This window comes from Tursiops truncatus, chromosome 3 (assembly GCF_011762595.2).
Source record: "Tursiops truncatus isolate mTurTru1 chromosome 3, mTurTru1.mat.Y, whole genome shotgun sequence".
NCBI classification, from domain to species: Eukaryota; Metazoa; Chordata; class Mammalia; order Artiodactyla; family Delphinidae; genus Tursiops; species Tursiops truncatus.
Genome location: NC_047036.1, coordinates 126,217,355 through 126,230,794, shown reverse-complemented (window position 1 = coordinate 126,230,794; position 13,440 = coordinate 126,217,355). Strand labels below are relative to the sequence as shown.

The following is a 13,440-nucleotide window of genomic DNA, read 5'->3' as shown; positions in this document are numbered from 1 at the left end:
AAGCAGGCCTTGCGGAAGAGCAGAAGGATGCAGCTTGACCACCAGATGGCTCCCGTTAGAGCAGAAAGTCACAGGCCCCTGATCAAAACCAAGGAGGGGTCTCGTCTTACACAGCAGGGTAGGAAGAGCACGGAGACCTGGAATTGCCACTGACCCCACAGGGAGACTCTGAGCACCTCCCTGCCCCTCCTTGGGCCTCGTGTTCACCTTCTGTAGAGCAAGGAACTGGGGCCTGATAGGATCCAAGCTATGTTGTACCGACCGTGCCCAATGACCACAGCCCACTGCTTGGTCCCCACAGACCGTGGGAGCTCTGTGCACCAGTTGTGGCCTCTGATGCAAATTCTACTAAATAGAATAAATGGTATTTGAAGTTCCTGGACTCATCCCACCGTGTAGGAATAAGCCTCTGGAGCCAGACCACCTGGGTTCAAATCCTAGGTCTGTGCTTATTAGAGGTGTGAGTGTGGCCACATTGCTTCACCCCTCCTTGCCTCAGTTTCCTTCTCTCTTAAATCAGATGACATCCACCTGGCTTGGAGGATGGTTTATGAGGGTCAAACGTGTTAATTCACATAAAGCACGTAGGACGTGCGTGGCACTGGGTGAGCACTCGGCAAGTGTCGGCCATTGTGATGTGTTTCAGGCCTGGGGCTCTGAATCAAGCCTAATGAAGTTCATGTCAGGAAAGGGAACAGAGTCCAGGAGCAAAGGGAAACAGACAATGAAGCTGTCTGACGCTATGCCACTACCCAGCCATAACCCGGGCCAGCGTTTCCCAGACAGTGAGCCATGAAATAAAGGGTTTGTCATTAAGCCAGCCGGGGAACAAACCTCACCAGGTTGCTCTACTGCAGGACTTCTAAGGGCCTTCAATTTCTTGGCCCACAAAACCTGTTTTAGTGGCAGAGCAACCCGATCCATTAGTGCATGAAAGAACACAGCCGTGAGAAACCCTCAGCGAGACCAGGCTCCTCCCAGCACGGAGCACGGGTCCAGGGCGAGGCTGTGCCGCCAACGCCTGGGGACGAACGAGCAGCCATCGGTGGACACGGCCCACTTCTGACCCATCTCCTGCTCCTCTCCCCACTCACACCAAGCAAGAGCCGGCCTTGGGACCCGTGTGTTTACTGTCCCCTCTGCCTGGAAGGCCCTTTGCACAGAGAGCTGCGGGCTCCTCTCACTCCCTTTTGGTCACTTTATCAAAGATGACATCACTGGTAATGCATTCTATCAAAACCAGCACCAACTGCCCATATCCATCACCCAGTGCCCTTCCCCGCTTTCTTTTTTTTTTTTTGTACTTATCACCACCTGTCACATGGTATGTTTATCTGTTCACTGTCTAGTCACCCACTGCACTGAAATGTCCGCAGCACCACAGCCGGGACTTTGCACACTTCGATAACCACTGTGTCCCCAGTGCCTAGCAAAGGACCTGGAACATGGCAAGCACTCAGTATTTGCTGAATGATGGAACAAACACCCCCGAGCACCCAACTACAGTCCCAACCACCCAGCTTGCGCGTCAGAGTTCTCTGACCAGAGCCTCTGGATCCCCCATCCAGCTGTTCACAACCTCCTCCCCAAGGACAGCTCCTCCACGACACTTTCAGCAAGGGCTGTGGGCCTAGCAGTTGCTCTGGGTACCCCGCGGAGCCCAGAGCAGCTCACCGGTCCACTGGGATTTCTTTCTTCCAACGCAAAATGGCTCTGGTTCAAGAGGTACATAAACTCCACACCCCTCCACAGCCAAGAGGAAAGGGTGCGGGACCCAGAGCCCCCAACTGTCTAAGTCTGGGTTCAGACCCTGGCTCTCCCACTTACTGGCTACATGGCCTCCTGTGACCTAACTTAATCCTCCTGAGCCTTGGTTTGCCCATCTGCAAAACAGGGACACACCTCATCCATTGGGAGGACCGACATGAAAGGTTTTGAGGGACCCAGCAGGGCATATGCTCTCCTCCCTTGCACCCATCCCTGGGGCCTCCCTTAGGCACGAGCCTGCTGTGTGCCGGGCCCCATGCATGGAAGGCAATGCCCCTGTCGTGTGCTCCCAATGAAAGCTAATACTTAAAAAGTACCTACTAGACGCCAGGCACCAGGCGCTCCAAGTGCCTTACCTACACTCACCCACTTACCTTTTTTTTTTTTTTTCCCCACTTACCTTTCATGACAACCTAGGAGGAGGCGTTACCATTACACCCATTTTTCAGGTGAGGAGAGTCAGACACCCAGTTAGCAAGTGTGGGGATAAGAATCAAACTCAGCTGGAGCACTCCACAGCTCGGGGACCCGCTCCCCACATACCTTGAAGAAGCCGATGATGCCCACGCCGTAGGCCACGCAATACTTGTCCAGCAGCTCCCTGTTCCAGGCATCCAGGTTGACGTACTTGAGGATGTTCTCATAGATGATGAGGGCGAAGCGGCCGCGGCCCTTGTCGGTGAGTGTGGGCATGTCACCCTTGCCCGGTGCAATCTCTGTGCGGTACTTGAAGCGGCTAGACTCCAGGATGGCCACCACCTCCTGGCCCAGCTGGGAGTAGAGGCTCTCCACGAACACCAGCACCAACGGGTCCGTGCGGGAAGGGGCAGCCACCTGTATGGGCTTGAGTGGCAGCAGGCGGCTGGGGGCCACGGGCGGCGGGTCCCCACAGTCAGGCTCGGGGGCGTCCACCGAGGGCTCCAGGCCCCGCTTCCAGCCATATAGGTAGTAGGCCGAGACAAAAACGCTGAACAGGCAGAAGGCGAACAGCAGGAAAAGTACAGCCTGCGGGGACATGTGCCGACACAGCCTGCGGAGGCGCGCCAGGGCGGGCATCCTGGCCCCCGAGACCTCGGCCACCGGGGGCCCGGCCGCCCCGGCTGCCCCAAGGCCCCACGCAGGAGAAGACTCCCAAGTTGTCCACCGACCAACAAGTTCACAGAGACTCAGCGAGCAAGGCCCGAAGTGGGCAGTGGCAGTGGCAGTGGAGGATCCGGGCCCCAGCCCTTCCTCCCAGCCAGGGGTGCAGTCCGCGGCTGGTTGCGCTCCTTCCTTCCTCCGCGCCCCTTTATGTCACCATGGCAAACCCCCACGTGGTCCTGTGCACAGCAGAAGTGCCCCAGGGCGTTAGGGCCTCCTGGGGGGGCTGGGCAGTGGGCTGAAGGATGCTGGGCATGCCTGGGGGTGCCGCATGCCGCTCGCTCGGTGGGGCCCCCGGGGCTAAGGCTGTGGAGAGAGGAGGAGAGTCAGAAGGCGGAAAGTCAGAGTGTGGGCTCCGGGGGTCCGCTGACTGTGGACCCACACAGGTCCTGACCTCGCGGTGGGCCCAGATTCAATGACCGCTACCCAACCTGAGTTCATGATTTGGGGCAAGCTTGTCAATCTCTCTGAGCCTCAGCCTCCCCGTTTGTTGACAACAGTACCTGCCTCACAAGAGGCTGGGAGATTACATCCACTAATGTGTATAAATCACACTGGGCAGTACCTAGCATATGATGTCTACAATGATAGTTGCTATTTACCATAATGATCAGTCCAAGACTAAACCAAGAAAACTCCAGAAGCAGGAAGGACAAAGTGAGACAATAAACATTTGCAAGGCCTAGGAGCTAGAGGTGGAATTCTAAATCACGACCCAACACCGCGTTCTCACCATCTTCCCCTCACTTCCCCACGTGCTTCCCCACCCATTTCTCTGAATGCACCCAGCAGCCCCATCTGACAGACGAAAAGACTAAGGCTCAGGCTAGGATTCAAACTCAGGGCTGTCCTCAGAATGGGAGAAAATATTTGCAAATGAAGCAACTGACAAAGGATTAATCTCCAAAGCAGCTCATGCAGCTTAATAACAAAAAAACAAACAACCCAATCCAAAAATGGGCAGAAGACCTAAATAGACCTTTCTCCAAAGAAGATATACAGAGTGCCAACAAACACATGAAAGAATGCTCAACATCACTAATCATTAGAGAAATGCAAATCAAAACTACAATGAGGTATCACCTCACACCAGTCAGAATGGCCATCATCAAAAAATCTACAAACAATAAATGCTGGAGAGGGTGTGGAGAAAAGGGAACCCTCTTACACTGTTGGTGGGAATGTAAATTGATACAGCCACTGTGGAGAACAGTATGGAGGTTCCTTAAAAAACTAAAAATAGAACTACCATATGACCCAGCAGTCCCACTACTGGGCATATACCCTGAGAAAACCATAATTCAAAGAGAGTCATGTACCACAATGTTCATTGCAGCTCTATCTACAATAGCCCAGAGATGGAAACAACCTACGTGTCCATCATCGGATGAATGGATAAAGAAGATGTGGCACATATATACAATGGAATATTACTCAGCCATAAAAAGAAACGAAATTGAGCTATTTGTAATGAGGTGGATAGACCTAGAGTCTGTCATACAGAGTGAAATAAGTCAGAAAGAAAAAGACAAATACCGTATGCTAACACATATATATGGAATTTAAGAAAAAAAAATGTCATGAAAAACCTAGGGGTGAAACAGGAATAAAGACACAGACTTACTAGAGAATGGACTTGAGGCTATGGGGAGGGGGAAGGGTAAATGGTGACAAAGCGAGAGAGAGGCATGGACATATATACACTACCAAACGTAAGGCAGATAGCTAGTGGGAAGCAGCCACATAGCACAGGGAGATCAGCTTGGTGCTTTGTGACCGCCTGGAGGGGTGGGATAGGGAGGGTGGGAGGGAGGGAGACGCAAGTGGGAAGAGATATGGGAACATATGTATATATATAACTGATTCATTTTGTTGTGAAGCTGAAACTAACATACCATTGTAAAGCAATTATACTCCAATAAAGATGTTAAAAAAAAAAAAAAAACTCAGGGCTGTGAGGCATCAGCAGCTTGGCTATGCTAGGAGCCCCTCTCAAACACCAGTGGTCTCATCTGGAAAGCACCACCCCTGCAGCATCGGGGTGGGGCCAAGGGACAAGTGAGTGAATCTGTCAGAGGAGCCCGGCATAAGCAACACTCAAGAAATCGCAGCTGTCGCTATCTGCCCCTTAACGCAACAGGCATCTCTCATCCTCAGGGTACGTGCCCACAGTGGCACAAGGACAGCAGGCGACTGAGCCCCCCAACCTGAGGATCCCAAGTTGCCCAACATCCTCACCCAAACAGCGCCCCCCCATACCACGGTCCTCCAGTCTCCCTTTAACATGAGTGGAGGCAGCTGCTGAAAGCTGGCAGAAGAGCTCCCCTGGAGATGGGAGACGGGGACAAGGACAGAAGGTGTGAGGGACTGGGCTGCTGCCAGGGAGGGAATGTAAGCCTCAGACCCAGAATCGGGGTTGCAGGGAAGATCTTCAAAATCCCTCCCAGCCCAAGACTATATGATATGCTTAGCGTGGATACAGTATACTAGAGACCCTACAATTGTACTTCTAGGAATTTATCCTACAGGGAGTAATTGCAGAAGTGTGTCAAGATTTCCCCACAAGAATACGACTCCCAGTGCTGTTTATAACAGCAACGGATGTTTATAATAGCAAATGCCCAACCATAGGGGATTGTCTTTAGCAATTATAATGCAAGCATGTGATGAAATCCCAGGCAGCCATTTACAATATGTTGAAGGAGGACATTTACTGACATAGAAATATAATTACCAGGACTTCCCTGGTGGCGCAGTGGTTAAGAAGCTGCCTGCCAATGCAGGGGACATGGGTTCGAGCCCTGGTCCAGGAAGATCCCACATGCCACGCAAAGCAACTAAGCCCGTGAGCCACAGCTACCGAGCCCATGCGCCACAACTACTGAAGCCTGCGCGCCTAGAGCCCACGCTCCGCAACGAGAAGTCACTGCAATGAGAAGCCCGCGCACCGCAAAGAAGAGTAGCCCCCACTCACCGCAACCAGAGGAAGCCTGCACGGAGCAACGAAGACCCAATGCAGCCAAAAATTTAAAAAAAAAAAAAAAAGAAAGAAAGAAATATAATTACCATATATATTGTTAAAGTGGAAAACATTTATAAGACCGTATGCATGGTCATACTTTTGTGAAAAATTTTATGCATAAGCCAGAAACTGGTACGAATCCAAAAAACAAAACAAAAATGGTAACAATTATCTCTGGTTTTTATTTGCCTTTGTTTCCTAAATTTTCTACAATAATCATTTATTATTTTTGTGAATATAAGAAAACAAATGTTTTTAAAAGATGTGCTCAGAAGCAAGAGGCAGGGGTGTGAAATGAGGACATGTCTTGGACATCGGGTCTGCTCCCAGTTCTGCCATAACGTGCTGTGTGACCCCAGGCACACCCTGCCCCTTTCTGGGCTTCCTGCCTGTTAGAGAGGGGCCTGGGCCAGATGGCGTCTGGGGGCTCTTCCACCTCTGATATTCTACAGTTCAGTCTCTACTATGTGCCAGCGTCACAGGGAAGCTGGGGCAGCCAAGAAAGCAAGCACCTACAATGCAGGGAGTGTGACAGGGGAAGGGAGGGTATTTGAGAGAACTGAGGGGCACTTAATCCCCCTGCAGGAGGAAGGGGGAGGACAACGGAAGGCTTCTTGGAGGAAGTGGTAGCTGAACTGGCCAGAAGACCAAGAAAGGGTTGACCAGGGGTAGGAACAGTGAGGGACACATACACAGCTTGGAGCTAAGGCAGTAGGCAGAGCTTTCCAGGGAGTCCCTGCAATTCCACCTGAGAGCAGGACCAGAAGGGGCAGGCTTCCTGGGTGGAGCCACAAGAGCTGAGGTGACTGGCCCTGCAATTATTCCCAAAGGGCACCCATGTCCCACTTCCCATTGATAAGGGCAGCCCTCTGCCCTGCAGCCACAGCGAGCCCCACCCCTTGGCCCGGGGCCAGGGCAGGAACACAGTGGGTGGGGAGGCAGAGCTGCCTGGAAGGTGCCCTGCCTGCTGCCTGGGGGCACCTGCCTACTGGGGCCAACTAGCCCCACATCCCCTGCAGGCCTGGGCACTGCGGGTCTCCGGCCTTTGGTCTATTGCATTAACAGCCTTTCCACATGTGTGCTAATGATGACACAACCAGCAGTCTCAGGCGTCTCGGGGGCACAGACCCCTGTGTGAATCTGACAACACTTCTCCATAAAAAATATGCACACATGCTAGAAAATGTTTTAACAATTTCAGAGTCCAAACCCCGTGTCCCCTACCCCATCCATGGACCTAAAGCCCTAGTTAGTAGAGCCTAAGGATTACGTGGGCAGACTAGAGCCAGGCAGCTTCGTTCAAACCCAAGCCCTACCATCCAGTAATTTTGTAATCTTGGGCAAGTTATTTAACTTCTCAGTGCCCCCAGCTTCCTAATCTGTAAAATGGGAAAACTTGACATACTTCCCAAAGCTGTGAAAATTAAATGAGTGGATACCTAGGAGGTGCCGTGCCTGGCACACAGTGCTGAGCAAGGGTCAGCCGCTGTTTTCACGCACTCCCGTTGCCTATTTAACATACTCGCGATGTGGGTAACACCTGAGCGCACACAGCACCATCAAGTTCCGTGCTCTCTCTCTCTCAAGTCTCTAACAGCCCTTGGAATCCCAAATCCCCATTCTGAGAAGCCGTGTCTTGCTCGGGAGCTGGATGGACGAGCAGAGGCCAGAGAGAGGCCAGCAGGCTAGGGAGAAGGCCATGCAAAGCCCAGGCCCGAGAGAGGGTAAAGGGAGAAAGAGAGTGGGCCAACTAGCCCCCGTCCCCAGAGAAGGCCGAATACCCTGGCAAAGTGCTGACCACCAGTGAGCTGGCAACGGGGGCCTCCAGCACTGGCCCCACTGTGACCCCTCAAAGGCCGGGCACCAGCCATTCAAGGCCCTCCGTGCCCGCCTGAATTCCTGTACCCCTGTAGCTCAAGGGATGGCAAACTGGGGGTTTCTAACCCCTCTGCAGCCACCCAGGCCTCAAGGACAGCCGGGGGGCTGAGGCCTCAACACCTCCCTCCCGCCCTGGGCCTGCCTGGGCCTTGCCGACATCACCAGCCGTTTTCCTCAACTCCAGCCTCGCCCAACCAGTCACCAATCTTGGTCATGCATCTAAGCCTTTGCTAATGAAGTTCCCATTGCTTGGAACGCCTCCCCCTACCCCTTGGGACACTTACTCATCCTTCAAGACCCTAGTTCCAATGTCATCACCTCTCTGAAGTCATCTCCACCCATCACCCCATTTCCCGCCCCCATGTCCCATTCCTTAGGCTCCCACCCCATCCCTAAGCTATAGCATGGAAGCTGAAAACCAGGACCCTCAAGCTAAAACAGGATGCAGCATTCTTGTTCCTTGACAGCATTTTTCTTGGAGATTAGCTATCAACATCTTAAAATCAGGAGATTTCATATAAAAGTCAGAACTTCTGACTTCTTTAAAAAGAGTACATTTTAGGGACTTCCCTGGCAGTCCAGTGGTTAAGACTCCGAGCTTCCACTGCAGGGGCACGGGTTCGATCCCCGTTCAGGGAACAGAGCTCCCGCATGCAGCACAGCATGGCCAAAAAAATAAAAATAAAATAAATACATAAAATTAAAAAAAGAAATATAAAAAGCACATTTTGGTGACACACGCCCACTGGCCACCATCAGCTGACACTATAAAGCGCCCGCCTCAGATGGGTTAACACAGTCCCATAACCAACCTCCCTCTCTCATGTGGCTTCCTGCCCAGCCCGAGCACATCTGAGTGTGTGGTCCATGCAGAGCAGACTTGGGGCATTTCTACACACGGCTCTGTGCCCTGGAACCTGCAGATCACGGGGCAGAACCAGGATATACTGACCTGTGCATGGGCAGGCCCTGCCTGGTACCTGGCACACAGAGGGCTTCCCCACATGCCTGGGTGCCCCAAAGGGCAGGGACAAGTCTGATTCATTGTGGAAGCTCCCATCACTTTTCCCAGCAATGGTCCTTACTGAATACTCAGGATATAAATGATGAGCAGCTGTTATTATTCCCAGTTTACAGATAAGGAGACTGAGGCTCAAGGTGAAGTGACTTTCAGTCCTCCATGAAGCCCAGGTGTTTCTATAATAAAAATAATAGCAATAATACCATTGTAATTATCATCATTGTTATTTTTAACTGCATTTACCCTGAGCCAGGCACTGTGCTAAGCACTTTTACATACTTTCTCTCAATTAATCCTTACAACTAGTACTGTCATTATTCACACTTACAGTGGCAGAAAATAAGGCTCAGAGATGCTAAGTCACTTGCCCAAAACCATATAGCTAGTCAGTGACAGAGCTGAAATTTGAACCCAGACCCCAAGAAATGGTGATGGATCCAGAGCCCATAGGGGAATCTTGGCAGGGACAGGGGAGAGCATGAGGGGGCCTCAGCTACCAAGGCCTCCAGCCCTCGGCCAGGCTTCCACTGTGCTCTCCCAGCCCTAGGCCTAGCTTTCCCTGCCAAGGTGCTGGGGATAATGAATGAGATGCTCTGGTTGTCATGGAGATGCCATGGCAACACTGCACTTTCGGGAAATACCACGGTAACTGTGGCCACTGCTCTGGAGTTGAAAGTCATTCACAACCCCACCCGTCACTCCAAAATGCTCTGGTGCCCCCACAATCCTCTCTAGGACCCAAAGGAAAAGGAGGCAGAGGTACAAGGGACTTCTCGGAGACCAAGCTGTCTAGAGAGCAGGACTGGGGAGGAGGTCCAGCTCTGCCATGGATAGACAGGTGGGCTCCAGGAATGAGACCAAGAGCTCCCTGTGCCTTTTATGGTAAAATGCACTTAACAACCCAACTCCCATGTACTTGCTGCCTACCATGTGCAGCAGGCCTCTTGTGAAGGGCCGAATGCATCATGCTGTTTCACCCCAACCGTCTGAGGGGCAGTGATGCAATGGCTGCTAGCATCTCTGTTAAAGGCTCAGACTGGAGCCAGCTTACGTGGTCTTGAACCTTGCCTCCATTATTTACCAGCCTGTGACCTTTGCACAAATCTCTCAACCTCTCTGAGTCTCCATTTCCCCAAGTATAAAATAGGGTTTATACTAATCTATCTTGCAGGGCTGTTGCCAAGAGTAAGAGAGATGATATGTGTAAAACTGCTCAGTGCCTCGCACACAGTGATACAGGCTAACAAAATGATTATCCATTTAATGGAGTTGGAAACTGAGGCTCAGGAAGGAACTGACCCAAGGCCCCATATCAAATTGATAGTGGATCCAGAAAGAGGAAGAGACGTCAGGCTTGGGAGCACACTGGAAGTTGGGAACAAGCAGAGGATCCATTCCCTGTTCCCTCATTCTGTACCTGAGCACCGCCAGGTACCAAGCCTGGCACTGGGCATTGAAGATGCAGGCCTTTGGGCTCCAAGGTTTTATCTGGTGTGATGCTGTTGCCGGGTGAATGGAGCAGGTCCCCAGAGCCCCGCATGCTCACCCAGCCCATGCTCACCCTGCCTGGGTCACTCCTGACCATGCCCCCTACTCCCTCCCCTCTCACAGGCACACGAATGGACAGGCAAACTCACATGGTGCCGAGATGTTCCAATGGTGTCATCACGGGCATCTGGGTCACAGGCACGAGTATGGGGCGGGGAGCTGAGAGGAGTTCAGGGAGAGCCCCACAAGCAGGCTCAAAATTATTTGAATGGGCACCTGGCCTCGGGGAGGAGGAGTGGCTGCCAGCCGGGCACTGGTAGCCCCACATGCAATCCCAGGGCCACTCCCCAGAGCTGACTGGGCCCCTCCCATCCTGTCACACCCCCAGCACAGTCACGCCACCACCCATTACCCAGCCATACCCCACAGCCATGCTGCTCCACCAGCTACCCCGCCCTAGCCTGCCCCACCCACCACCAAGTACAGCAAAGAAAATCCTCCACATTTGCTTCCCAGCTGTGCAGGAGTTTCTCCAGCGCAATTACACCCTTGGGAGGCAGAGACCAGAAGCAAATCCCTTCCTCTGCTGTAATCTGCTGCACACACCATCCCCCATAGCCCCGCAGTACCGCCTGGCTGGGGGCTAAGGTGCCGCCCATCAGTCACCCCGGAGTCCACGGTTGCCACCAAGGGACTGGCAGGAGTCTGGCTCAAGGGTCTCAGGGTGACAGAGTGTACAGTCCATCTTGCAGTGAACACATGGGGACACTGAGGTCCAGAGAGAGAAAAGGACCCCCCCCCCCCCGTGGCGTTGCCAGGCCTGCCCCACCCCCACCTGCCTTGGCCCATTTTCTTACCCACTAAAACCCTGCACGTCCTCCTCCGAGGCCAGCCTCAGCCGCGAGCTGGACTCTGCCAGCTGTGGATGTCAGAAGTCCTAGATGAGCTCTCCGGCTCCACACCCCACCATGCAGTGGATTTATGCTGCCAGATGTCGGCTGCAATTATAACTAGAACACTGGTCCCCAACTTCACCTAAAGCCTTCCAAGGCAGAAGCGGTCTCCCACCCACAGCAGGTACTTAAGAGCAAAGTGCCCTTGCCGACGACCTTTCCCTTTTTGAATGTGCTATGAGGAATCGCCAAGCTAAATGCATTAAAACATGAACTTCCATTTATTAGACATGATATGCCTGCACTACATGCCACTATTAATCCTTACAAGAGCACCATGACCTACGTTCCCTTCGTTTTACAGATGAGGAAACCGAGGCCCAGAGGGGGCCCATGACTTGCCCAGCCACAGAGCTAACAAGCGGGTAACTGGGAGTCTCAGCACAGAGGCGCCAGCTCATCATCCTTCAGCAACACACGCCCTCCGTGTTCACCTAGGACAGCTGACATAAGCCAGCGCCCATACACCCCATGCTCCACTCCCTTTGAATACCACTTTCCGTTTTCATTTTCATGCATTTTACGTGTGTTTTAACATCAAAAGCAGCCTCTAACGATCCTTCTTGGAAGCAGACCCACAAATCACGCATCAGTTGACAGGCAAACAAAGCATAAAGCGCCGGTTCACTCCCCAGTTCTCAACCTGGCGTTTGTTCTGGGTTCCCCGGAGGGGGATGCCCAACAAAAACCTCAAGAACTTATACCCGCCACTTGTTGAGAATTTGTGTTTCTTCCAACAAGCCCTGAGTTGAGAGTTTATCTTTGCACCAGCTCTGAAGAAAAGAGTTTACTGAGCAAACAAACAAGACAGCTGGGGGCAAGGGGGTTTGCAGAGTGGGGAACAAGACAGGTCAGGACCAGCTGCCCTCTGGTGCCACTGACGCTCTAGGGCAGACCAAGGTGGGCAGGACCCTCACAAGGCAAGCTCTTCGTTAGCCCACGGAACTCCCCAAAATAGGACTCTCTCCACCCAACCCCCAAATCCATCTACGCAGAGTCAAATCCATTCCTAGCTATTTTTCTTAGGCTCAGATCACAGGCACTTGAAAAAAACAGAAAGATATTTCTTTGCAAATATCATAACCTCCCTCGCTGACAGCAGCCAGCACTGACTGAGCTCCTGGTAACCTGCCAGCCCCACACCAGCTTTCCCTGATTTATCACACCCAATCCTCACGCTGAGAGCTGGTGTCGCCGATATACGCGCTCTCACAGGCAGGAAACCTAGGCTCAGAGAGGGTACGAAGCAACTGACTCAAGGTCACACAGCTGGGCAGGGGGAGAACCAGGACAACCCCAAGCCGGCCCACCTCGGAGCCCCTGCTTGTAACATCCGGGCAGCTGCCCAGCATTCCACACCATTCCTGAACCAGGTCGGCGGCCCAGAACGTACCCAGAGACAGGCTTCCTGCAGGTAACCAGCCCCAGCTGCCTCAGCGCAGGCTGATTGGCTCCTCTGGCAATGGGAAAGCCTTCCTTCACGGGCAGACAGGGGCACCACAGATCCCCAGAGGCAGGACCTCAGCCACAGGGTCTTCACCTTCCCCCGCCCCGGGGGCCTGTGTCATCCCCAGATAGGCAGAGACCCCACATGAGAAAGGGAGGCTGCCTCTATGCCCCAGGCAGAGGCCTCATGCTGAGGAATGGGAGAGAGAGGTGGTGAGGCTCAGACGCAGGAGATCTCAGCTAAAAGGGCCACAACTCAAAGGACAATGGTGACTGGACAGCCTCACAGGTCTGCTGCACGCCAGGTACAAGCACTTCCCAATCACGACCTCAGTTATTTGTCATCTTCTCTCAAAGAAGTACAGACAAGTTTACCATTATTCATTCCCCCATCTGCCACCCCTGCAGAGGAGCCGGGAAATGCTGGTCAGCCCCGGCCCCTGCCCTCCCACTTGCCCACTCCAGGTTGCCATATGATCCCTGACAGAGAAACAGGTGTATGGGGGGTGGGGGAGCCCTCCATCTCTAGGATGTGGAAGCAAACTCCGCGTGGGCCTGGAGTCCACATCAGCATTCCAGTGCTTCCATTGGCTCCCTCTGGGCAATACCCTTCCCTTCTCTGAGCCCGTTTCCTTACCTGGACAGCAAGGGGTAGAGATTAGATCAGAAGTTTGTGACCTCCTGCGGTTACAGAACCCTTTGAGAGGACTTCCCTAACCAGTGCA

General features: G+C 52.9%; 1 protein-coding gene across 6 annotated transcripts in view; it reads right to left on the bottom strand.

Annotated features, from left to right (window-relative positions):
- Nucleotides 1–13,440, bottom strand: part of NDST1 (N-deacetylase and N-sulfotransferase 1) — a 71,173-nt gene that overhangs the window by 37,433 nt on the left and 20,300 nt on the right. For 5 of the 6 annotated variants that reach the window (XM_033853453.2, XM_019924729.3, XM_019924727.3 and 2 more), the window contains one exon: nt 2,311–3,213. In XM_033853453.2, the coding sequence (XP_033709344.1) occupies nt 2,311–2,823 (513 nt within the window). In that variant the 5' untranslated portion in view covers nt 2,824–3,213. Of the gene's footprint in view, nt 1–2,310; nt 3,214–10,465; nt 10,662–13,440 lie in introns of those variants that run through there. The other variant, XM_033853456.2, reaches the window with a different exon arrangement.